Source organism: Protobothrops mucrosquamatus, unplaced genomic scaffold (genome assembly GCF_001527695.2).
Source record: "Protobothrops mucrosquamatus isolate PMUCROS unplaced genomic scaffold, P.Mucros_1.0 scaffold2814, whole genome shotgun sequence".
Taxonomy (NCBI): Eukaryota; Metazoa; Chordata; class Lepidosauria; order Squamata; family Viperidae; genus Protobothrops; species Protobothrops mucrosquamatus.
In genome coordinates this window covers 105,774-133,261 of record NW_015388848.1, presented here as the reverse complement: position 1 = coordinate 133,261, position 27,488 = coordinate 105,774, and the positions used below count along the sequence as shown (strand labels likewise).

General features: G+C 42.2%; 2 protein-coding genes across 2 annotated transcripts in view; both read right to left on the bottom strand.

The window, feature by feature from the left end:
- RNF128 (ring finger protein 128) overlaps positions 1–7,130 on the bottom strand; it is a 35,970-nt gene extending 28,840 nt beyond the window's left edge. Inside the window, exon 1 of the mRNA XM_015825809.1 lies at positions 6,722–7,130. Coding sequence (XP_015681295.1) covers positions 6,722–7,130 — 409 coding nt within the window. The remainder of the gene's footprint in view (positions 1–6,721) is intronic.
- Positions 7,131–10,190: 3,060 nt separating this feature from the next.
- On the bottom strand, positions 10,191–26,236 carry RADX (RPA1 related single stranded DNA binding protein, X-linked). The gene is made up of 13 exons (XM_029286073.1): positions 25,534–26,236; positions 24,404–24,546; positions 23,082–23,274; positions 21,149–21,257; positions 20,162–20,253; positions 19,964–20,086; positions 18,278–18,385; positions 16,763–16,930; positions 16,115–16,280; positions 14,409–14,488; positions 12,428–12,724; positions 11,342–11,506; positions 10,191–10,330 (listed from the first exon to the last, which is right to left on the bottom strand). Exons 1-13 carry the CDS (start codon positions 26,234–26,236, stop codon positions 10,191–10,193), a joined length of 2,487 nt encoding a protein of 828 aa, XP_029141906.1.
- Between the last annotated feature and the right edge of the window lie 1,252 nt (positions 26,237–27,488).

Below are 27,488 nucleotides of genomic sequence, written 5' to 3'. Positions count from 1 at the left end.
ACCCGGAAGGCTACCGGCAGCCAATGCAGCTCGCGCAGAAGCGGCGTGACGTGGGAGTGACGAGTCCCTCCCAACACCGCCCGCGCGGCCGCATTTTGGACTAGCTGGAGCCTCCGGGTGCTCCTCAAGGGAAGCCCCATGTAGAGAGCATTGCAGTAGTCCAGGCGGGAAGTCACAAGGGCATGAGTGACCGTGCGTAGGGCGTCCCGGTCCAGAAACGGCCGCAACTGGCGAATCAGGCGAACCTGATAAAACGCTCTTTTTGTTTCTTCTGTTCCTTTCCCAAACTTTGCACTGTCAAATCAACTCTACCCAGGATGCAAGTCAAAGTGCAGTAGCACTGCAGACAAAGATGCAACCATTATCATCGGATTCTTCGTAGGCCAAAAGAAAACAAACGTGGATGAATTTCAATGGAAAGGAAAGCGCCCAGACATGTCCAGGCAGAAATACTGTTATATCATTAATTTAGGGTTTTTCCTGGAGTTCGAGTGATTTTTTTTATTTGCTGGGAATGAATCAGAAAAAGGCATTTCCCTTCCTTCTTTAAGGGAGCTGATTACACAAGATTGGAGATCTAGGGTTTTTCATATGATCAGGGAGTGTGACACACAACACAGCTCAGAAGCATCGAGCTACTGATAATCTGCAAAGAGGGAAAATCTGTCTAGACAGGTCAAAGCTGGGCGATACAAACAACGAATATAGATGGCACAAAGGCAATTCGTGTTGAAAAGTAAAAAGAAAGCCAGGGATAAACGTTATAAAAGAATCTCTAAAGTTCAAGACTTTACACGGAGCTTGCGACCTAGGTCCATCTTTCCTTCCTATTTTTAAACGTTCCCTTAACGGCCCAACGATGGAGAACAAGTTTACAGTTGACAAGAATAGAATAGATGGGAAGAAGTGTTTGAAAGAAATGCTTGGTTTGGTGCCTGAGAAGACGTTTCTATGGATTGTGGCGAGCCACCTAGAGCCACTGAACGAGAAAGGCAGCCATATAAATCCTGTGATGGGTAAATAAATAAACATAGAGCCTATAGAATTAAAATAAAAGCAATAAGCAAGGGATTACGGGAAGCCAAAGAAAAGGACTGCTCTTATCCACGTGCAACTGTTTCTTCAAGCTCTCCATCTTATAAAAGAAAGAAAGGTAAGATTTGGTGAAAAGTGCCTAGTTATAATAATAATAATAATAGTAAAGTTGGGAAGGGACCTCGGAGGTCATCTAGTCCAACCCCCTGCTCAGGCAGGAAACCCTACACCATTTCAGACAAATGGCTGTCCAGTCTCTTCTTAAAAACTTCCAGTGTTGGAGCATTCACCGCTTCTGGAGGCAGGTTGTTCCACTGGTTAATTGTTCTAGCTGTCAGGAAGTTTCTCCCTAGTTCTAGGTTGCTTCTCTCCTTGCTTAGTTTCCATCCGTTGCTTCTTGTCCAGGGAGGCGATACTCAAAGAGTATTTAACTTAGAGCACTGCCTCTGAGGAGATTGCAATCCAAAATTTTGCTGACAAGTGGGCGAATTGCAAGGTGGTTCATTAGATCAGGGGTCCCGACCCTTGGTCTGTGGACCGGTACTGGGCCGCAGCATGCCAACAACCGGTGCGCACAAACAAGCAAAGGCCCATCTGTGGGATGCAGGCAGCACACAAAACCACACATTCTCCGGTCCGCAGAAAAACCTCTCTCCATGGAACCGGTCCCTGGTGCCCCAAAGGTTGAGGACCTCTGCTTTAGATAGTATGAAATTCTTCATATTGATGGCTTTAACTCTAAGGGCTTATGGGCTGCCTTACTTATAGTTAAGGCTTTACATATAGCAAAGACCGGAAGGTAAAGAGCAGAGTTGAGCTCCTAGTGACTACATATGGGAAGATTATCCATGTCTTAAGTTTTCTTGGCAATACAAAAGTGGTGTTTCATTGCCATCTTCTGATGCGTATCTGTAACTTCCCAATTTGGTGTGCAATTCCAGAAGTTTCGGATGGCTTCTCAACTAAATACTAACCAGGTCTCAACCTGCTTTAAGATTTAAGATTAGCTTTAAGATTAGCTACTTCTATGGTGTATTTTCCGATGCATTTAAAGATGTTGCATGACTGAAAGGAACTCGATGTGATTCCGATGGACTTGGCTGAAAATCTTGTGTTTACATGGGACCGGGATGCACTTTGGAACCCAGAACATTACTCTCAGGTGATCCATGACGATTGTCCAGAAGCACCAGGCCAGAATGGATTATTCAGGAAATAGAAAACATTAATTTCTATTTGAAAACCTAGGGCATGATTAACAGAACAAGTATAGGTAATCCTCGGCTTACAGCCACAATTGAGCCCAGAATTTATGCTGTTAAGTGAATCCAGTTTCCCCCACTGACTTGGCTTGTCAGAAGGTCGCAAATGGGGATCACGTGACCCCGCCAGGGCGCTGCGACCGTCATAAATGTGAGTCAGTTGCCAAGCATCTGAGTTTTGATCACGTGACCACGAGGATGCTGCAATGGTCGTAAGTGTGAAAAAATGGTCATAAGTCACTTTTTCAGTGCTGTTGTAACTCTGAACAGTCATTAAACGAACTGTTGTAAGTCGAGGACTATCTGTAATCAGATTTTCCAGGTCTAGATACTAGTCAGCCCCTAGAACTATTCTTTCCCTGTGCTGAAAAGAGACCCAGGAGTTTTATACACAGAAATGACTGTGTGACTCTAATCTAGGCCTAGTCCAGGGGTCTTCAAACTTGGCCCTTTTATGACTTGTGGACTTCAACTCCCAAAATTCCTCAGCCAGGCACGCGTGCCTGGCTGAGGAATTCTGGGAGTTGAAGTCCACAAGTCATAAAAGGGCCAAGTTTGAAGACCCCTGCTCTAGGGCATTCCACATTCTGCATAAGATTCTGCTGTGACTGTGCTCTAATAGGCGCATAAAAATAACTAAACACCGCACCCACAACTTGCTCTTTGTATTCCAGCAATGACACTCAAGCCTTTTGCACCTGGCAACTCGGGATGGAAAAATGGTTCATGAGTCCTTTCGTACCAGTCGGTGATGTCTGGTATCACTCAGCTCTTTTATTACTCCAGCAATCCACTTCCTTGAATCGGCTAAAATAAACCGTCTGCATTTGTTGTTGCTCTGGTGTGGGATTTCTACGAGCATTACACTTTCACGATGGCTTGCACCTAGGAAATATTCCTGTTCGGGTATAACAACAAGCCAGAGACTGTAGGCAGATGGGTAAGAAAGAGCCTTAATAGAATGACTAGGAAATGAAAAAAAAAAAGAGAATCAGGAAAACACTGGAGAGAACTGAAAGTGCAAAGAAGGGAAGCAAAACTGGGGAAGCAGACGGGCTTCCTCGTTTCGACCTGTCATCTGCCGAACCACATAGGAGATTGAAAATGAACAATGCAGTTGCTGTAGGGAGCTAATTTGTGTGATTGTGTGCAGGGGATTTCTAGAATGTGGGCATTTTAAATTTTGTATATTGTATTGATTGTTTTGTTTTAAACTGGCTGTAAGCCGCCCTGAGTCCACCAGGAGAAGGGCAGGGTATAAATGTAATAAATGTAAATGTAAAATGTAAATTTGGCTTGGTGTGCACAATTAAAAGGTGGCCAGCTGGGGGCACTATTGTTCCAGGATAGATAAACAACTCTCCCCCCTTGGATTTCTACAGTTCCATTAAGTTTGTTTCTGCTGTAAACCCAATCAATTTATCAGGCTTCTGTTCTCCTTTTCATGTCTCTATCATTTCGGATGACAAGGGACAGATTCTCCGAATGAATTGGCTACAGAATCCCTCCTGATCAAAAACTAGTTTTCTTTAGGCTTGAAATGTCTGATTTTCCAGAGCATTCCGGTCACGAGCAGTAAGGCAGTTTTTTATACAGTTATTCACCAACGGGCTATGTGATGATTGCCTGTGCTAACCTGGATATACCGTATATACTCGAGTGTAGGTCGACCCGAATATAAGCCGAGGGACCGATTTTCCCACAAAGAACTGGGAAAAATTGGTGACCCGCGTATAAGCCGAGGGGGCATTTTGGCTGTTCCTCCCTGGCCGTCTCGGCCTCCCTAGCCCTGTCGGTGAGCGCCCGTCAGGGCGCAGCATCGCCAGGCCTCCCCCCTTCGGGCGAGGCATCTGGCGTTCCCCCTCGTGCTTGGCTGCGGCGGCCCGGGGTATTCCGTCCCGGCCTCGACACGCAGCGCCACAGGGAACGGAAGGTAAGGGGGGAGGGCCGTACCTGGAGCATCACAGGCCGGGGCGACGCCGGGAACGAGCTGGGCGGCCACGGTGGCGGCGGGAACGAGCCGGGCGGCTGCGGCGGCGGCAGGAACACGCTGGGCGGTGGCGGCGGCGGNAGGGGAGGGGGAGCGAGCGGCGAGCCGCCGTGGCTTGCCTGGCGGCGGCGGCGGCAGCAGCACCTGCTTCGAGACGCTGACTCGAGTATAAGCCAAGGGGGGCATTTTTCAGCCCCAAAAATGGGCTGAAAAACTCGGCTTATACTCGAGTATATACGGTATATCAAATCCCCCGTCTTTATTACCATCAGAGGCCAGCGTAAGCCCGGACACATTAGGAGAGGAAATTCAGGAGAAGGTTTAGTAGCACCTTTTCCAACTCAGCTTTTACGAATTGCAGCTTGCTTCAATCAGATGCTTGACACGACTGAATTCAATACAGGATTCAAAATTGGGATTTATAAACCGGATTATTTTGTCGCTACCAAAACAGCTTCTTTAAAATCGGTAATGGGAGTACCTTGGGAAGATTAGCGTGCTCTGATATTTCTCTGTCCTGATTGTTTTGAGACTGATACCAAGCTTAAAAATTAAATTCCCATTTAGTCTTTGTAGGCTTCCTACAAATGGTGTTTATGTGTCCATTGTGTAGTGTTATCATGACACTGAGGAAACTGACTCGTGCTATGGATAGGAAGGCTAAGGTTGACGGTGGGTGGAAGCTATTGAGGTCTTGATGGAATTTGATGATTCTTTCCCCATGGATCTCATTGATGAGAGTATCATCAATGAATCTGGATTAACGGAAGGATTTCAGGATTTAAGAATTGAGAAATTCTTTAGTCTCCATTGTTTAGGCCAGCCGTGAAGATCCCGGCATGCCGTGAAGTCATGTGTGCCCCTATTTACAGATAAAATCCACTGCCTTGGTGTCAGAGTGAAAACTATAATGGACACACAAACAACGTGTTTTACAGAAAACCTACAGATCACCATGGAGACACACACACACATGCTTCCAGATTCTACCCAGAATACATCACCAAATCAATTTTCCATAGGTTTTTACTCTATGCATTTGCTCTGACCCATTTGACAAGAGATGCTCAACTGATGGAATTAATCCAGGCATTCAGGAGACTGAACTGCGCGCCCAACAAGATCAATAGACAAATCAATAGAAGCAAATTGATTCCTAGGGAGAACCTATTAAAATAACAGAACAACAGAACACTGCTGGCTGTTATCTACATCTTACAGCTCAAGCCACTCAAAGGCATTATTAATAAGCTGCAAGCCACGCTTGGACACGGACGCTGCATTTCTTAGGCCCTGGGTGGCAGGGCTATATTTGCATACAGAACCCTAACCCGAAATAGATTTTCACAAGTAACCACAGATGAAGGAAGATAATGTGGGAACTAGCCTTGTACCCATCCCAGGAGACGAGTTAGCCCTCACATTTACCGACAGCATCATCACAAGACCTCAGAAGACTAGAGGACCACCAGGAGATTAAAAACTACAAAAAGTTTATTACCATTAAAACATTAAAACACCTAGCTTTCGCCGGCCTCCTGCCGGCTTCGTCAGGGTGGCTAGCCGTCAGTGGGATGGCTGTTTTTATAGGAGCGGTGCCTTTTGCACCCGGCTCCTAGATCTCGTGACCGGGCCCAGATAGTCCTCCTGCATTGGGTTCTTAACTGTCCTTTCGCGAGCTGCCACGCTCCTAACTCTCTCCTTCCCACCCCTTTTCTTTCCCTGCCTTGCTCGTTCGTCGGGAGGGGGGGGGAGGCATTCCTTCATCCAGGGTGTCGCTTTGTTGTTCGTTATCCCCTTTCTTCTTTTTCCCGGTTACCTTTTCCCCGGTTACCTGCGGCAGGAGGCCGGCGAAAGCTAGGTGTTTTAATGTTTTAATGGTAATAAACTTTTTGTAGTTTTTAATCTCCTGGTGGTCTCACAGTTTGTGATTCTTTGAATATGAATTTACCCAGGAGTCAACCTCCAATTTTTAGAATTTTAAAGGATATAGATATATATTTCTTCCTCCAATGAGATTCATATCATAATCGGTCAGCAATGGCTCTCTGAACTATGCTGGCTCAGGAATTCTGGGAGTTGAAGTCCATGAGTCCTAAAAGAGCCAAGGTTGCCTACCCCTGCACTAGAGAGTTCAAGGATGGGATAATAAAAACCGATACCCAAATGATGAATAAACACAGGACACCTGTAATTCTACTCTAGTCTACTAATACTAGAAATTATCCCCAAAGCTGAAAAGGATAAGGTTACACAGCCTCTCTCCTCCTCCCTCCCCCCCTCACAAACTGTTCCACCCAGAAGCTTCTGGCAGAAATTCTGCCTAAAGTCAAGATCCAAAGGTCAAAATCCATTCGCAAAAGACAAGAATCCTCACACACTTTCCTACCTAGGGAACTATTAAAAAGCGCCCAGGTCCAACGGTAACACTTACCGGGATGTGACATGTGGACCGTATTGTTGCCGTATTTTGCATAGTTATAGATGACAACGGCCACTGCACCCAGTTTAGCCGCCCGCTGTATCTTCTCCGTGAAGGTGCAGTTGCCTCTTGCGACGAGGGCAATCCAGGGCGACACAGCAGGGGCGAAATGAGTGTCCCACATACAAGCCTGGAGTTTCGAAGAATTGGAAAGCACAACCAGCCCTCGGGCCTCCGCCACGAGAGAATGGACTCCGAACATGCCACACTCACACCGGTTGTTGGTCGAGCTCTGGTTGAAAGCGTTGAAGTAGACTAAACTCACGTTGGCTTTGACGGGGCGAGTCTGGCCCTGGACGGCGCTGAAGAGGCCGGCGAGAATCAGGAACCATGCAGGGTTGGGTTTCCGCCCACCCTTCATCGCTCGGTGGCTTCCCAAATAATATCCGAAGCATAGAAAAACATTCGATTGCCAAGCGTCTCCTGTTCCTCTGCGTAATCTGAAATTACAATCCTCGGCAGGTAAGCAGCACCGCTCCTCCCAGGTCATTAGATCTTGCGTTGCGTCAGCTCAGTTCTCACTTTGCTTATCTCAAAGGAATAGAAGCGACCTGATGCTGGAGCCACAGGGCAGGAACTCACCCGGCTAATCTTCAACCCCATCCCTCGTAACTCTTCTGTTTTCCACACAACTGCTTTTTTTAACAGACGTGCTAAAGGCTAAAGGCTCCGCGGAGGTTTTGAGCGCCCTTCCCGACAAAGGCAGTTACAGGTGAGACGGGCGGCCTTTAGGGAAAAAGGCTGGCAAATGGCCAGGTCACCTGTTCCCATCTAAATAAACACAAAGGAATTGGGGGGGGGGGGAAGCCAATAATAATAATAATAATAATAATAATAATAATAATAATAATTTTTAAAAAAAGACAAAAAAGTCTGAATAGTGGATGTGGCAGTGCCTGGAGACAGCAGAATAGAGGAGAAAGAACTGGAGAAGATAACAAAATACAGAGACCTACAAATAGAAATAGAAAGACTGTGGCAAAAGCAAGCAAAGGTAGTACCAATAGTAATAGGCACCTTGGGTGCAATCCCAAAACTGGAGCTCCACTTGAACACTATCGGCATTGACAAATTCGCTATTAGTCAATTGCAAAAGGCGGCCTTACTAGGAACTGCTTCCATCCTGCGACGATATCTGTAATACCATCAAACATCCACATCTGCCTATCCCAGGTCCTGGGAAAGGACTCGATAGGTAGACAAAATGCCAAATCCAGTCTGAACATCTGGCTGACTGTGCGATGATCAATAATAATAATAATAATAATAATAATAATAATAATAATAATTCCGGTAGAATTTATCTATGTTTATTTATCTTCAAGTCATTGTTGACTTGGAGTGACAGCCTAGACTGGTCCTTGCAAATTTTGTTGGCAAGATTTTGGAAATGCTTTGCCATTGACCCCTTCTTAAGAGCTGAGAAGGAGTGACTTGGCCCAAGGTCACCCAGCAGGCTTTGTGCCTAAAGCAACACTAGAATTCAGTTTCTAGCCTGACTGGCTCCAATGTTATAGTTTTGCAAATATATGGGAGACACTTTAAATTAAGAAGCCAACAGATGTATCTATGTTAAGTAAGCCTTTTTTTAAAAAAAACAAAACAAAAACAAAACTCTGTTAATATATTAACATCAGTTTTATTTTAAAGGACTTTTTAAGCGAAACATCACTTCAAATGAATGTTATACATACAGTTTTAATATATCCCACTGATTTGGAGTGGCTCGAAGGCCCATCGTACTTTTTTGCACCAGTGTTTGAACGCTGAAACCCTATGTCGGCTCTATCCACCTTTTGCATCGTAATTTTCCAAAACTGCTCAGCATCTTCGCCCACTACCCATCAATACAATGAAACAGCAGCAGGAATCAGAGGAATTATTTGAGTCAAGACGTTGATATAAATGCGCTTATTCCAACTGAAAGCAACACATTAACACATAATCTCTCTTCCGGCACTACACACGATTGCATACTTGATAAATTTTTTATTCTTTGTTTCAGTGTACTTTTTTAAAAAAAAGACAGTAACAACTTAAAATCAATATATTTAAACAGAAGCGAAGTGGACGTTATAAATTGTTATACAAAAGTTTCAAATCCTAGAAAAAGGAGAAGATTTTGGCACCAAAGGGATCAAGTAGGCGTTTGTCAAACCTCACATTTCGTGATCGAAAGGGGTGGCTGGAATCACTGCCATGGTTGTTAATTTTAATATAGGGAAGGAAAAGCAGCAGCAGGAGACAAACTCAACAGCTTCTCTGGGGTCCTGTCAATAAACAACTGCAATATCAAAGCAATAGTGCCATACGTTATACCAGGGGTAGTCAACCTTGGCTCTTTTATGACTCGTGGACTTCAACTCCCAGAGTTCCTGAGCCAGCTAAGCTGGCTCAGGAATTCTGGGAGTTGAAGTCCACGAGTCATAAAAGAGCCAAGGTTGACCACCCCTGCGTTATACAAAGAAAGGACCGCTCGTTTCTGCCCAGTTACACTCAAAAGGCCGACTCACTTCTTCCAAATCTGAATACAGATATACACACACAGTCAACTTCCCTTTTCTGGGTGACTGGACTGCAGCTGTACTATGCCCGCTCTCAGACCACGTGATCAGATGCCACACGTCTGCACTGGGTACTTCGGCCTCCAGTGCAGTTCTACTTCATTTCCAGTCTATAACAAAAAAACCCAAATTACGACTTCTGATGGGAGTGTTTTGCCTTCCCCCACCCCCACCAGCTCATCTTCTGCGGAAGAGGCCGCAACTGTATATAATGATCAGCTGGCAGTGTAATCATGATCCACAGCTGACCGAGCAAATCTAAGGGCTTGATTACAGCCACGACACTCTTCCGCTGCGGCGTTTGTGCAGGCTCCACAAACGAGTTCAAAATATGAACTCTTGTCCTGGTTTTGCTTTCCTTTGTCCTTCATCCAAGCCCTCCGCAGACTGTCGGTGAAAGGCAATTAATGGGGCCACTTTTGAAGGAGGCAGTCAACTCTGCTTGACTGCCCTGTGCTAATTAAAGATGTTCCCTACCCACAACAAACTTTTCATAATCAAACTAGAAAGCAGAGGTAAGCAGCAAAAGAGCCACAGTCTTCCGATGTACGGTTTTCAGTTATCACAGGACAGGATCCGACTATCGGATGCATCGGATGTTTATCTTTTACTACTTTAAACTTAAAACAAAGGTTAAGAAAGCAATGTGTGTGCAATACTTGTTGCCAAAAAACCCTGATTTGAGAGGCAAGTAGTAGCTGCCAAAACACTTCTACAAAATTCAAGTATGAAAGAACCAGAAACATTCCTTAACCGCTGCTAAATATCCAAACTGCGGATAGGATAGCAGGAGAAAAACATTCCCTCGTAAGTTTAATCCTCTTCTCCGTTTACAATACGTTGACGTCAACCATGAACTATGTTTGGTTAACTACATCAACTTCTGTTATCTTATATATTTTCCTAAGAAAGACTTCAGTTTTGTCACTATTCAGGGGACATACGTCCAGAATACAGATGACACGTTGCTTCTCCAGGGCAGCCGTTTTGATATCATCTAGTATGCAAACAGATAACGGACATGTTACACATTTAGGAAAAGCAGTTACCCACTCACAAGTTTACCTTAAGATTAATCCCAGAACGATTGGGAACAAGAACAGGAAAGGAAAATAATTCCAACCCCAATAATGTGGCAAGCAATTACAACATAGGAAAAAACCTTGCCTAATATGCAAAGCAATCGTAGATACGGGCTACTTTTCAAACCACGTGAGAGCAGAAGTGCCAGCCGTTTGATTTTAAAACAAAATCCACAGATGAGAAGAATTAAAAAGAGGATAATGCCCTAATTTACAATTCCTAAAGTTAAACAATGAGTCACGAAACGACCCACTCCACCGCTAAAACCCACCGTTTTTGTTTTAAAAGAGCATTACAACTTCTTCCCTTTTCTAGAATTTGAAGGAGTGACAGATTTCTTATAGCTGCCTGTTTCCCAATATAAAAATCTATAGAAACAAAGTGACTGGCACCATAAAGATTTCTTCTTTGGATCTTCCATCATCTGGGGAATTTAGAAGTTCTTAATATAGCACAGAGAAAGCTGGCATTGATAATTTGAAGAGGATAATTTGCAAGCAACCCACACTCTGAGTTATAAATTCAAAGCCACTGAAGGCAAAAACACCCTGCAATGAAAATATATTTGTTTAAACATGCGGTCACCTTCTTTAAATTCTCTATAGCTGCCAAGATAAGTATTTTTAAAAACGGGAAAAAAAGAGGAAGGGGGAGTTTCAAAAGTATCTTTGCTGGATAATAGTGCTGGCTCCCTCTTTAGAAGGAAACAGATTGGTCCATCTAGATTTAAATTATTTCTAAGGTGAGAAGAGCACTAGTCAGCAAAACCCACAAGCTGGCTTTAAGGAAAACTGGTTAGAAGACAGCTCTACAGTGGAAATATTATGATTTGCGCTATCAGGTTGTGAACCTTAATTTGCAAGTGCTTATTTTTAGACACGTGACAACAGCCGTATACAAATCATTGTTATCGGGAAGATCCTACCTGGAAGTGAAAGTAACTCAGAAAGTCCTTCTTCGTTAATGGTCTCCTGGCAAGGTGAAGTATCATTTATGTGAGAAGGTCCTGCATTTTGTGATGTATCTTTGACTTGAAATAAGTAAGAGTCACTCAGGAAGGCAACCTCTATGGCTACATCGTGATTTATGCCTGTTCAACAGATATGGTACTTTTGTTAATACCAAAAAGCTGGGTTAACGAATTATACGATTGTCTTCAAGAATCTGGTCATCAGACAAAGCTTTAAGTCCAAGGGGGTCAAGTCTCATGCTTCACTGTCCAAAGCTGCAGGCAACTGCCTATCCAAACTTTCCTTGAAAGAATTTAGGGAAACACCTGCATCCCTAAACGGTTTGTTGTTCCGTTCGTCTTTCCAATGTTTTAAGTCAAAAGGAAATCAATGACAATGTGTCTCAATTTAAGCAGATAACCTGTCCTGAGTTATGTCTCAAAATATGAGCATAACTCTATTAAACAATTCACCCATGGTTTTTTTCATTATCTGCCTTCCTTTCAGATCACTACGGTACGTTTTAAACTGTTTCTATCATCGTACTTCTAAACTGAACAACAGATAGTAACTCAACCAGTGTTAAAATGGTAATATTCCCTGTTCTCCACCTACAGCTTGGGGCAGATCCAGATAGTGTCACAAATGCAGGCATGTTTTCGTTTTGCTTTTAGCACCATGCAAGTTTGGGTTTATGCTTGAAATTCCCTACTTTCAAGAATACTGTGTTTTACAGCCTCTTTGGCTATACCAGGGGTAGGCAACCTTGGCTCTTTTATGACTCGTGGACTTCAACTCCCAGAATTCCTGAGGAATTCTGGGAATTGAAGTCCACGAGTCATAAAAGAGCCAAGGTTGCCTACCCCTGGGCTATAAGGAAAAAAGTTCTTTGAGAGCTAGCCTGCCTTCTTTCCAGTTGCTCTAAAAAAAAACCTCATTCCCACACAGCAGCAAACACGAATCACATGCCTTGTAGCATTGTGTGGCATTGTCTTTTTTGTTAAGACACAACCCCACAAACATTCAAATTTCTAAGGGTGTCGAAGTTAGTAGTTACTTACCAAGAATAGCCACTTCATAGTATTCCAGAGGACAGGCATTTTCAAAGTGACTCATTTCTCCACTTGTTAGACACTCTTCTGGCTGGAATTTGGCTGCTTGAAGGTTGTATTGTTTCAATAAGGCTTCTTTGTGATCATAATTAAATTTACAAGGGAAGCTTTCTGGGGAAATCTTGCTGAAGTTCAAGTGCTGTGCCAGGTTGCCTTTTACCGTGGTCCAGAGAACACTTTCCCAGGAAGAGCAGCGCGTCCCTTGTGGGTGAACTTTTTCAGATGCATCAGCTATTCCTTTGTGCCCTGCTAATATAAAGACAGTAATCTGTAATCCAGAAAATTTTTAAATATCTTTTGAGCACCTCAGCTCCAAAAGGGCTATTTGACCAGGAAAGGCATTCAAAACAGCAAATCAGATGAACTTCTTCAGCTTATCTAAGGGGAGCTCCTGAAGTTGATGTATATTCTATAGCTGAGACAAGGGTGTAGTCTTTCTAGTTTTGTGATAAATTCACTATATTTATATTCTATGGCCACTGACATATAGAGCAAATGGTGTTAATCCAAAGACCAAAAAGAGAGAAGCACAAATGCTAATGCTAATACATAAAACCACAAGAAGTACTAATGCAATGGATAAATGCAATTCAAATTAACCTTTATTTTATTATATAGTCCTTCATAAACAAGTTGCTTAATAGCTCCTGACATAAATCTAGCCACTAATATGACAGGTCATTATTAAAGAGTAAAGTACATACTACAGTTGTATTAATAGATTATTTTTTTATGACTATGAAAACAAATTATTTGATAGTTAATTGAATGATTAATGCATTGTCTATTCTGCTTTAGATTATTTTTATACAGCCTCTCATTCATCTTTAATTTGTATAATAGAATTAATTCCAAATGGCAAAGGGCATGAGATTATGTGATCCAAAAAGCTGCATTGATGAAATGAATGCAAGTGAATAATGCAAAAAGATGCATTAATGATATCAAGGAAAGTCTAAACAATTGGATTATGTGTCACTTGCAGTGCAATTTGGAAGCAGACATCCTTTCAAGATGAACACTAACAGCAATGCAGCAGACTTCGGTTGTTGGGTAATACCAAGTTGTCATGGCATCGGAGTTCTCCTCCTGATCCCAAGGAACCATTTGGCTTTTAAAACAACAACAACTCTACAGCTTAATTTAGCTGTTTTGTATACTAGATCGGCATACCAGATTAACATATGGCAAAGTAACCAGTAGGGATCTAAAAGATGCATCCTAAATCACATTGCTAATCACATTCATCAGGAAGTACAACCTTCGAACCTCATAATATCTCCCTTCGACCAGTCCGCTCCCACAGAGAGGGCCTCCTTAGGGTGCCGTCGGCCAGTCAATGCCGGCTGGTGACCCCCAGGGGGAGAGCCTTCTCTGTGGCAGCTCCTGCCCTCTGGAATGACCTACCCCCCCGACCTACGTACAACTGCGGACCTGCGCCTCTTCCGCCGAGCCTTGAAAACCCACCTATTCCACGCAGCCGGCCTGGCGTAGTTTTGATTGGGCTTTGCTAGGGGTTTTACATGGGGTATTTTAGAGCAGGCTTTTTATTCAATATTTATTGTGATTTTTATTATTGCCTGTTCACCGCCCTGAGTCCCGTAAGGGAGATAGGGCGGTATATAAATTTAAATAATAAATAAAATAAATAAGTAAGAAGGAATCAATCTGGAATGAAAAACCAAGGCTGATCTCTTCGAGGCAATGTCACTACTACGTCTCCTTCAATAAGCACCAAGAAGCTAAGCAACACAGACAACTAAAATTTTTATCTAGGCAACCATGTAAATATATATATATATCTGATATTAACGTATTAACAATAACATCAAAGATGGAGAAAGCACATTACTACTATTTGCTTTCTACCCCAGCTTACTGGAATGTAAAAAGCCGCTACTAATATAACCTTCAGAAACAAAGTACATACTGTCATGTGTTTGTGCTGTTTCCATCACTTCTGCATTGTCGTCCTCTTCATCGGAGCTATCTTGCAAAAAACGGTGCAACCTTCAAAATTTCAAGCAGACTGTCACTGAGAGCAGCAAAATATCGGATCGTGTTATCAAAGGAAGTATGACACAGCTGGTATGTGTATCGGAGAAGCACCCAGGAAAGGGGATTCCCCATCCTTTCCATATAATTTCCCTGCCCTTCCCCCTGCTCCAAAGCTACTATTGGTCTGGCTGGGGAAAACCAGATCCCAGGTGAGTCCCTAATAGCTAGTGAGGAAGGCAGAATGAAGCACCAGCATCTACTGCCAATTAGAATAGGACAAAAATGATGAGAAACATATGATGACATTGTCACAGAAACCCCACTCTTTCATATGGGCATCCTGACGTCTGACCCAAGTTAGTGTTAATTTACAGCATTTATGCCACAACAGACTTGCTCCCTTTGAAGACAGATGAGCAAAATACCTAGAATGAAAGCACTCTCACTCCTTACAGTTTAAAGACATCCTCATTTTAAAGGAAGACTCTCACATTCCACCATTATTTGCCTCGATGGGAAGACTATATTCCTCTCCCCATTACAGTCTAGCAATGGAACCACGGATTTAGTTCCTTTTCCACATTACGAGCTGTACAATATACACAGCAGATCCTTTGCAAAAAAACTGGAACTAAAAAAAAATCAAAATTGCTCGACAGCAAAATGAAGTAAGTCACCACTTTAAAAAAAAAAAAAAAGCAATGAAATTATGAAGAATTGGCCACTTACATTCTTTTTTTGCTTGTTGACCTTGTCACATATGAAGGCTGAGAAGACCCTGGAGAATGATCCGCGGTCCTTAAAAATAGAGTTAACAAGCTTCAAATTTATTTGGAGGCAATTATTTTACAATAAAACAACTTCTTTACTGTGAGCTCAGATCACATAATTATGCTCCAAAGAGAATCAAAACGCTTCCATCTATTACCAATTAATTGGTGGCGGATGTGTGTGTGTGAGACATGCCAAGAGTCAAGGGAGGTGTTTTCCAAATTTTTGACACATCAAGGCCAAAAGGTTTGCCATCGTTGGACTATAACATAAAATACACAATTGCCAAAGAAACCAGAAACTATTCCACTTAAAGCAAACACTTCCTTACTCAACAGTTGCAATCTGTCTCTTTGCACAACTCCTGGTTACTATGCTTCGTTGCTCCAGAGGTGGTGACTTCTGCTGAGAAGTTGATTCTCTCTCTTGCTGGTGCTCTGACAAAGTACGTACTGAAGACCTTTTCTCAATCTACGGAAATAATTTTAAATCAAATTTACACACTGTCTACCAGTTAGTATTTTCCATATTTTTTATAAGCTAGATTCAGTTTCATCACCAGAAACAGCAGGATCAATTTAGCAGAAAAAAAACACAACACGATCTTAACTAAGATATAAAGTTCTGTCTCAAACACCTTTCCAATTTATTCCCACTGCTTTAATCCAATAATGTAGAAACTGTGACATATGTCAAGATCTTTCTTAAAAGGTCACGGTATCACGGAAGCTTAAACTATAACTTTCTAATTTTACACATGTTCAAAATAAGAGAAAAATAGTTAAGAAGTCATCATCGCTACAGGTTCTTTAAATCCAAATACAGAATATTTCAGTTTTAAGTGCTCAGCTATTAATGCTGAAGTACCATACCTGCATTGGTGATTCTCCTGAGGCATTCTGGGAGGTACTGTTACAGCTGACACGTCTTATAGCACTAATTATCCCTTGAAAAGCAATGTGCTTCTGTTCCCTGTAGTGCAAACTGTCAATCTCCTTGCCAATATCACTGATGTATATCAAAACTAATTCTTCTGAAATGCAATTTTTAAGAAAGAGAGCACCAAGTAAGTACAGGTACGGGGTGTGTAAAATTCAGATGGCAAAGAATGTAACGTGGTTATTGTTGTTAAACTGGCACAGCATCAATCTGAATAAGTTCACTTTGCAAACAATTGAGAAAATCCGGCTTATAGTCTGTCTCAAGTATAACAGTGAACTTCAATTAGACGACACCATATAGCATCACTTAAAATTCAAACACCGTATCCAGCTTTTTTTTTTTTGACATGGAACTAAAATAAGACTTCAGTTAAACGACTGGTCTTACAAAGTTTAAAAGGGGATGACGAGTGAAGAATTGTTACGCTTTGCTACAACCTCACCTGATGACAAATTCTCAGCATCTATAAATATTTCCCCTGGGCACAGTTGCACAGAAATATTTTGTCTGCAAATAATAAAGGCTACTCAAACTTGGCCGGCACGTTTGAAGCTACAGAAGGAAATGGCGTACCATTCATATTTTTACAATATTCTGCAAACGTAGGTGGGAGCGGCGGGAAGGCGTAGTATCCCCCAATGACGACCTTGTCTGCGTAGGCAGCTTCCTCTTGGCTTACCATCCACTGGATAAAGTTTTTCACTTTTGGAACTTTTCTATAGGGCTGGCCCTTGTGCCATCCTACGTTGAAGAAAACAAGACAAAAAGGCACGGCAGCTGTAATTAAAAGATTAAAACAGGTATTTCATAGGCTCTCAACATCAAAGTGGGTTTGTCTAGATCAGGGGTAGGCAACCTTGGCTCTTTTAGGACGCGTGGACTTCAACTCCCAGAATTCCTGAGCCAGTTCTGGGAGTTGAAGTCCACGAGTCCTAAAAGAGCCAAGGTTGCTTATCCCTGGTCTAGAATGTCACGGAATTTCTAACGGCAAATGGGGGTGTAATTGTTGTGGTTCAACCAGGCAGGCAGGCAAGAGGCAGACCGTGTATTTCTAAAACCACTGAAGAAAGTCACCAGAGGTTAGGACCAAGACTTACAACCCTTTGTTCTAAGTTACAACCGTGACTTATGGCCGTTTTTCATACTTAACGACCACGGCAGCATCGCCATCAAAATTTGGACGCTTAGCAATTGCCACGTATTTATGACCGTCGCAATGTGCTGGGGGGTCTTCTGATCCCCATTTGTACCCTTCCCGACTTCCGTCAGGCAAAGTCAAGGGGGGAAGGGGGCAGGTTCGCTTAATGACTGCATGATTTACTTAACAACTGCGGTGATTCGGTTAACAACTGCGACAAAAAGGTTGTAAAATGGGGCACTCCGCTTAAAAACTGCCTGGTTCAACATCGAAAATTACGGGCTCAAAACTGGGGTCATAGGTCAAAGGATTACCTGGACGTACCACAGGACCAATGGATAAAATTCAATTCTTACTCCGGAGAATTAATAACCTTTATGAAGCTCCTGACATAATTTCTACAATACAGAGCTGTGTTGTTAGGCTGGATTGCTACAGATATGGAAGGTAAGGATGTCTCTAATATAGTCAAATGTACTTCATGCCGCTATCAATGAAGATACTAGAAAACCAGCTCTTGTGATGACTTTTCAGTCTACCCTCAGTCGGTAAATACATTCAATTATTCAGAGTGTCAACATATTTTGGGATACAAAAATGCCAGTGCTTTGTTTGTTTCAACACAGCACCCAAAACATATTGTTGATATTAAAATAGCATCAAATAAGAACGCACAAGGCTGTCACTCTTGAGAAATAATCAGCGGAGTGCCAAATTAGGGGAACTAATCAAGCCACTTGGGGCTGCCTCATCTGGCGAGAGTCTTGTGTGAGGAATAAAAAGGGGGCAGCACTTTCGGTCCTCACAATTATAGTACCGCAAAAGTGTAACATGAGCTACAGAAACTGGCAAAAAAGGATAAACAGAGAGAAAGACAGCTGACATGATTTGCTAGATTAGGATTGGAGATGAAGTTATGCATTTTTAGAAAAGATTTTTTTTTTTTTTACCTGAAATAAACATTTGACTTTTCGCAGAAGTTGTTAAATAGACCATACTGGAACCATTCTCGGAAATAATTCGTTCCACTCTCATCTGGGTACAGACCAAGTAGGTCACTAGAGACGGAGAAGCATCGTATTACCTCTTTATTTATTTATTTGGCTTTCAAGTTACTCCAATCAAAGCAGATTCAAAACAGCATACAATTCCCCATTTTTATTTATTTATTTATAAAATTTCTTAGCTGCCCATCTTACCATAGGGGTAACCTCTGGGTGGCATACAATTATATCTAAGTTACAACATCAAAAATTAAAATCAAACCTCAAAACCATGTCTGTAAATCCCAATTAAAACAAAACTAAACCTAACATTACATACAATAACCAGAGCCCAAATCAATTTTTACAAAAAGATCATTGATGCCTGTCCATGATTGAAACCCGAGGCATTGATTCTGATACATTTATGTTTTTAAATGTTAAGTTTTGAAAGGAAAACTTATCAAAAGCAAACTAATTATTATAATTTGTAAACTAGACTTCACTTTCTAAGTTTTTTTCTGCAGCATTCAAATTATTTTTTCAGAACACTTTCTGCCTTTGGCTTGGTGTTTGTTCATACAGTGTAGCTTCAGAGATAGAGCAGTGTCTGATCTCTATCACTGTAAACTACAGATACAATCTTGTGTGCAGAGATGCCATGTTACACTGAAAAACATCCTGTATGTACAGGAAAATGAAATGTTGCCGGAGGAAATGTAGAGAACAACTGATCGTCCAGATCAGGGGTAGGCAACCTGAAGCATGCTGGCTCAGGAATTCTGGGAGTTGAAGTCGACGAGTCATAAAAGAGCCAAGGTTTCCTACCCCTGGTCCAGATACTAGACAAAGTGTTCTAGTATCAACTGCAATCTGAAACTTCAATATTGCATCAGCTCCTTATGAGAAACAGCTTGTTTGTCACCAAATAGAGAGAAGCAGTGAGGAAGAGATGGGGACACACGTGTATTGATTACTGCCATTCCTGCCCAAACTGTAAAGTTATCAACACCATGCAGCAGATTATTAGATGCTGGACTCGATAAGATCTTTGGTGTGATATGGTGGTTCTTACTTTTTAGGTTCATATTTACATATCCTCTTTTTAATTTGTAATCAAGAACAATGTTCTGAAGTCCTGGGGGTTGTCACTAAACTGCAATGCGGTCTTACCTTCTCTTGTGAGTGAGATAAAGCTATGGACTACAATGAAAACTATTTATAAGCACTGATAGCCACTTCACATTATCTTATTCTCAATCAGATGGAATATGGAAGGAAAAAGGGAACGGGAGGTATATGCTGTCAACAGGGTGTCAGTTTATTTTGCTGTCACTAAACCAGTTCTTGCAGTGTTCTAAGGATGTTACTTAGTTTGGTAATGAAACGTCTGCAAGAATCACCACCAAGCTTGGACAGCACCAAGGACCCCTCAGTTCAACCCCAGGCTACAAATATTCTCCTCCATTGGCTAAATATATGCAGTTTAGAATCAATGAAATCCAAGAATTCTTCACAGTTCATCCTTTCTACTGTGACACCCGAAAAATCCGAAGACACCACAACAGTGTTACCCAGTACTCTGATTCCTGAAATTCCAAACAAATTTGACAGAAAGCAATTACAGTAAACAGAGATTTATAGAATACATACTTGGGTAAATTTGCTCAAATATATCTGGCTGAGATGTGGAAAACAATTCTATCATAAAAGGCTGCTCTGAGGTCCCGTCAACAACATGTACCCAGCGATATGTCCAAAAGTCTTCCACACAACCTATACCGACAAAATAAACATCAATTAATGTTCTAAACATATTTCTACAGCCAAACATGTAACCTTTGAAAATACCTTTTTTCCTCTTGCGCTCGACCCGTCCAACGTATTGTACAAGTCCAATGATTTCACAAAACTGATTTTGTGCTAATTGGTCCAGTTCAGATCTGGGATTCAAAGCACAAGAGATCTTAGGATATCGAACACAGATAAAAGCCACCCACTAGAATTCCAGAAATTTTATTTATCCAAGACAGTCACTACATGGAGGTGTTCAAACAATACATCAAGGTGGGCTATGACTTCCCCTGAGAATTTGCTTCTCCCAAACTACCTAACCACAAAGGTTTTTAAGACATTTGAAAACTTTATGGTCAAAAATGGCAGCTGTAGCCAGGCACGTTTTTGTACCAAGTTACATCTCATACACTAACTGCCTCCTTTTCAGGATTGGGAAGTCTTCCTTAGTCACTTGTGACTCAGTCGCTCCTATTTGGATTCCTGCTAATGACTCTTAGAAAGCCTTCAGAGGCTACAGTTGATGCAAAATGAATTGGTCCAGGCAACGAGGGTTATAATTTTGACACTCTATTTGGTTTATTTTATGAGTGGGTTTACTATTTTTGAGAGGCATTTTGCTGGGTGATTTTTCTGATATTTAACTGCTCAGTGCTTTTGGGAAACAGATGGCATACAAATAAGATTAAAAAAACAGGTATTTATCATGCAATAGCTCTATTCATTAGGAATAAATGCACAGACAATCTATTGCTTCTTTACAGAATTTTACGCTGGCTTCTTATAAACCGAGAAAGCCATCATGTCACACACGGGCAGCAGGCTTGTGATAATATTCACAAATGCAGCTAATAATAATCTGGCTTTGTTGTACCATTTTAACACTGTTGATAATATATATAGAATTAATATCTATCACCCTATAGCATTTCATAAAGAATTTCATTTCTTTTTTTAGTCTCCCTCTCAATTTTTTAACACTAATATTCCAGTCTGGAAAAATAAGTCATGAAAAACAGACATAATGATAATATTAATAATAACCTTGTTGCAAACTGATATTCAACTTCAGGCAACTTCCACTCTGGTTTAATTTTATGTTCTGGAATGATGTTAATTTTAGCTGGGGGGTCTCGAACGTTCAAAGCAATTTCTAAAAAAGAATTAACCAGATGATGACAATTATGTTTGACAAAATTACCAGCTACATTAGTTTTGTTCTAGTCATTTAAACATACGCATTTTTAGAAAAGTTTGTTTTATCTAATTTTAAACACTTTGGGGAAGGCATGTGGCAAGTTGCATAAACATGTCAGAGAAACTTGAAACAGGGCATCAAAGGGCAAAAAAAATTCCCCCCCAAAGCAGCAGCTGTTTTCAACTGTTGCAGACAGATATTGCATTTGTGCTTCTTGGGAATTAAATCTAAAAAAAAAACCAGCTCTACTACCTCCCTACTCTCATTCTTTTCTTCCGTACATAACTTCCTTTTTTATTTATTAGACTTGTGTGCTGTTCATCTTGCCTTTTACAAAACTGGCCTCTCCAAGGCCATTTAAATCACGGATAAATTACACGAGATCTGCTACAGGAAAGCACGTGGATATTGGAGCAGTAGAAATCAGCCTGAGCACTTAGGTATATACCAGTAGAACACATAAAACTGTTAGATGGGAACTCTTTTCAAGAAAACTACAGCTCTCAACATGTTTTCTTTCTTTTTTCTACCAGCTGGGAAAAGAAAGCACAACTAAGCCAACTGTTCTACGCTGAACAATGGCTATCAATATTCATAAGCAACGGGAGAATTTGATTATAACAATCTCAAAGGAACTATGATGGGTGTCTTGGAAAACTTAGCATTTGTATTTGTATAAACTCCCCCTTCCACATTCTTAAATTAATGCATCAAGACATTAAAAAAAATCGTTCACAGTGTTATAAAAAATGAGCTAATTAGAGCAATTGAAGTAAACAGAATTGGTCACGCTATTCTTTTACCGTGTACTTCAAATCATTTATTCAAGCAACCAAAAAAGGGTCTGCTAAATATATGACAGATAATTAGATATTTAGAGACTACCTGAGCATCCTATTTATGCTCCAGGAGGCCTTGCTTTTCATTTTAATATTCTCAGTTTAATTTGCACCTGTCCTTCACTTGGACCTTCCTCCCGCCAACATTATTTTTAACTCTCCATTATCAACCGAATCCTATCGGCACTTCCAGAAAACAAAAAAAAAAACAAATCTGCTTCCACTGACCTATTGAGAAATAGATTTGAAAAGTCTCAGACCGATGAACTTGAATCTAATACTTCACAAGACAATTAGAATCACTGTCAAACTGTTTACATGCATCATCGGTTTCCCTTTATTGCTCCTACCGACCAAGGAAACAGTTCACTTTCCTGACTACATATTTTCTTATATATGCTTATGTAATTATCATCTGCCTAAACCAATCCACTGCAGGGTGAAGGCTTCTTCAGGGAAGGTTATGGGCTGAAATCTGCCATGCTGCTTCGGTGCATTTTGGTAGATTGATGCTTTTGGACTTCCTGGTTTAGATAGGGCTGAGAATAACTGACCAGCCAATTCCTGGATCCAAAAGAAAATTAGAACTTATGTATCAGACATCAGGATGCAAGCAAATCAAAATAATTGGAAACTAATTGTGGCAGTCGGAGCCCTCCTGAGAAGAGATGAATTAGATACAGATCCCATGTTGTGTAGCCAAGTAGGAAAATGGCTTCCTGCTATTTGAGAATGATTACTGCAGTAGTGATTGGTTATGACAATCGGTTTCTTCGCTGCCTGAAGTAACAAAATAACATACATTCTTTGTCTCAGATAATCATTGTATATAGGCCAAATCAACGGTCAGATAGACCTTTGTTGACCGACTACAAACCAATGAATTTTCTCTAAAAGCTATACCCCCCAAAAAATAATCATAATATTTGGGATACTTAACCTATTGAACTGAATCTCTTTAGGTGCAAATCTTCAGGACCTGGCTGTATTTTAGAAAATATACTTTTTTTCACAGCATATTTTTCAAGCAGCAGCACTGTGCCGATGTTCATACTGTGATACCATTCAGGGCATAAAGGGCCCCACAGCACCATTAACACCATGCCAGATTGATCAGCCACATCAAAACAAGCCTGCAAATATAAGAACATTTACTCTTAAAAAGTTAAAGGCTACATTATTGAAAGGTTATTTTAAATGCCTGAGGTTGAAGCATGCTTTTCATTCTATGCCCCTTGCTTCTAAATTTATCATCAAAAATTATATGCAACGTATAATCTTAAAAGCAAAAAATCCAAAGAAGTTGAAACTGGGGAGGAACGAGAGGGATTGAAAAAGGTAGGAACAAAGGGCTTAATACCAATAAAGGAGAATATTTGTAGCTCAGGGTTGAAATGAGGGGTCCTTGGCACTCTCTGAACTTCCTTGACTAGCACTGATGCCGTTACCTAGTTTGCAAGAAAACAAGCAAGCTCAGAGAGCACCAAGGACCCCTCAAAGAGTTTAATTTATGGTTTAGTACATATTGTGGTGAGATTAATGAATGGAGAGCAAACGGAAGGGATGAGATTTTTCTTCGTAAGACATAGGAATATGGGATGTCATGGGAATGGGCCTATACAAGCTGAAGCTCCTTTAGCAGAAGTGTCAAAAATGGAACATGGTATCTGAAAACAAATAGTACCAAAAGGAACAACATATTTAAGGGAAATTTTCAGAACGTTAAACCACTCAGTCTACAGTAGGCATGTTATTTAATATAATTTATCAGAGTGGATGCAGAATCATACTTGCTTCCCCTTCCTCAGCATTGGCTAAGCAAAATAAACACTTCAAAACAAATCAAATAGGTAATTATTTAATTACATATTATTGTACTACGGAGGCATGCGGTGATCGCATCATTGCACAAATGCCATGATTTATGTACTTGTGTCGAACAACTGGGTACATAAAGGGGGCATTTGGATGATGACATGGCCGACAAATATCCCATCATTTTGGCGTCACTCTATTTTGCAACGGCCACTGCTGATGTGCTGAGAGTGTTTGGGTTTCAGCATGTAAATATATACATAAACATACTTTTGGTTGTATTTTACGAGCTCTTGACTATATTTACTAAAACAGTAAGTCCGCGTAAAAATGATTTTATGGATAACTGAGGTTGTCTATCTGGGATTCACATCGTATTATTATTAACACAGCAATACATTTTAGATACTAGTTAAAAAAATACCTCTGTATCAGAAATATTCCTACCTGATATGGCACATCTAGCTTTGATTTTGGTTTTCCAAAATACCGTAAACGAGACTTATGGATGATTCTGACACGCAACGGTGGGAAGCTGAATCTGCTTTCCCAGCTCATGTCCAGAATAGAGATAGATGTTGGTTTTAATTCTATGGGGGGGAAAAAGAACAAGAGTAAATACGAGCTCAGAACTGGCAATGCTGCAATGATTTCATTGCTTTTATATATTACTACAAATACTAACATCAAAGCCCCATGCAGATAAGCTAGCTAGTGGTACAACATAACTGCTTTGATACTGACTCAAAAGCATGCAAATGTAGCTGTTCAATTCAGATTCAAAGTCCCAAATCGAAAAGCATTAGAGCATTATTAAAAAAAATCTAACAGGCAAATATTGAAAGTGTGGCAACTGAAATGTGACACCAAACCATGGCTTAGTGTTGCACGAAAAAAACAGGAAGCTACTTTAGATTTATGTACTTAGGACACAGGAAAGCAAGGAGCCTAAGCCATAAAAACTGAGCATTTCTCAAACCAGCAGGGTCTCTGTTGTGGGAAGGAACTGGAGGGAAAGCTAAAGTTAGGCAGGATGTAATTCTGATAAATAGAGACTATGATTCTTTAAGTGAGAGCCAGGTTGATGCAATGGTTAAAAGCACCAGGCTGGAAGACCCTGAATTTTAATCCGGCCATAGGCACAAAGCCAGCTGGGTATTGATCAATCCTCTCTCTCAGCTCCAGGAAGAAGACAGCAAGGGCAAAACACTTCTGAAAATCTTTGCTAATCTTGACTTCAAGGTCCCTTGAAGCTCTTAGGGAGATGGCCAGGCAGTTGCCCTGAGTCAAGACCGATTTAAAAACACCTATATGCCCATATATGATTCCTTCCTCCAATTTTGGCCAGTAGCTGTTCTGCTACTCCGAATCTCTTAACCACACTTTGACTGCTTTCTTCTTAGAGGCCAAACCATGGCTTGCCACCCTGCCCAAACCCCGTTAACGACACAACCCAATCTTCTGGCTCCAAGAACAGTTAAGGACCGTTCAAGGACCCCCCCTAGGCTTCCGTCTCGTCATGCCACTCCCTGCACTTTGCCCGTAGCCTTTCTCTGGCCTGGCCCTCCTCCACTTACCCTCCAGACCGACCTCCCTCGGGGGCTTCCTCGCCACCCACACGTCCCCAAAGGGATCGTCATTGTTCCACAGAGGAAGGTAATGCTTCCTGCCCCCCTTCAGGGGGAGGACGGTCTTCACATGGCACGTTCCCAGCTGGGAGGCAGCCCCCGGGACGGCCGCGGCCCCTGCTAGGATTTCCAGCCCTTCGATGCACACAAAGCCCGAGCTGAGGCTCCGCTCGTTGTACATGTAGGAACACTGGGTGATCTTCACCCGCCGGCCAGCCCTGAGCCTGTTTTGCTGGACCAGGCCGTTCAGCTGGGGGACCAGGAGGCACTTCTCCTGGCAGGTGCCATCCGTGACAGTCACGTCATAGTAATAGGCCGGGCAGGGGGTGTCGGGCAGGGGCGGCAGCCCGTCGGCCATGTATCTCTGCAGGAGCAGCACCGTCAGCGGGGGCGCTTCTGGCAGGGAGACCCTCAGGTCTGAGGCCTTGAGGACCAGGCCCAGCATCCTCTGGAGCCAGGAGTCTGCATGGGGGCCAGGGGCACCACTTGGGGGGTCTGGGGCCACCCCGGGGCCCTTGGCCCCTGACACGGCGCCCTCTTCGGCCAGCTGGCTGCTGGGGCCTTCCTGAGGGTCCCCCGAGCCTCTAGAGGGGCCCGCATTGGCCTCTTCCCCCCTCAGGCCTTCCTTCAGGCTGGCAGCGCCCTTCTCCATCCCCTCCCAGGCCCGGCCTTTCTCCTCCCGGTTCACCGCGGTGAGCCCAAGGCCTGCCGCCCCGCCCTTTCCGCCACTCTTCGCCCACCCTGGGCGCTTCCCCGGGCTGAGGGGAGGAAAAACAAAGAAGCCTCGGCTTCCTCTCAGAGCAGGCCGCGCTCAGTGCCCGAGCGCCGCCGCCATTGCTAAAGGGGCGGGGAGAAGAAAGGGCGCCACGAACGTTCGCTTTCGAACTGGCCAATAGGGGCGTGAGAAGATGGGCAGGGTTTCCCCCAAAGGGGCCGGACGGGACGGCCAATCCCCGCGCGGGAGGCGGGACTACGGGGCCGAAAGGAGCGGGGCGGGCTTGGAGGGAAAAGGGGCGGGAGCGCTCCGAGAAAGAAGCCAATGAGCGCGAAGGAGGCGGGGACAAAGGAGAAAAAAAGTTTCTTAATGTTAGAAAATTTTGCCCTAGTAAGTTTCTTGTTAGCGGGGCTTCTTTTCAAGGAAAATTCCACCAAACTGTCGGCTTAAAAGAGCCATGAGGTTCTGGATCAGTGTTTCTCAACCTTGACAATTTTAAGGCATGTGGACTTCAACTCCCAAAATTCCACAGCCAGCATTGCTGGCTGTGGAATTCTGGGAGTTGAAGTCCACATGCCTTAAAATTGTCAAGGTTGAGAAACACTGTTCTGGATGGTGCTGGATGATAAATCACTTTGAAGGGGACCCAAATCCAAATAAAAGTATAGGGGGAAAAAAAGTGCTTTGAAGAATTATCAAGATATGAACACTTTTTATTTTCTTTCTGAAAAAGGGAGAAGCTTTTCTGTTCAAGTGCCAGCTTTGGAATGGGCTTTAAAAGATGCCGTTATTAGGATGCATTATCTGGGCTTTATGAGTTGCCAAAAAGCAGCAGGAATCGAGTGGGACCTTGTCCAAACTAACCATTTTCTGCAGCTCAGGGGAAAAAAAGGTCCCCTTTCATAAAAGGAATGAGTTGGAAAAGATTTCAGATTCTGATTCTCTGCTGTTTATGAAATCCCTACAATTCTGTTCAAAGCCAGTATAAAATGAAATATATAAAAAAATGCAAGTTCCCTATACAAGGTATTACTTTTCCAGTGTTTCTTTAATCCAGAAAAGCCAAATCCTTCCATATTCATGGATTAACTTCCGTTGTTGAATATGCAAATTGTTTAGTAGCCTGGATGGGAAACTGTGACACTTTTAAAGAAAAAAGTCACCTGCCCATGGTTTGTGTTTTTCTTAT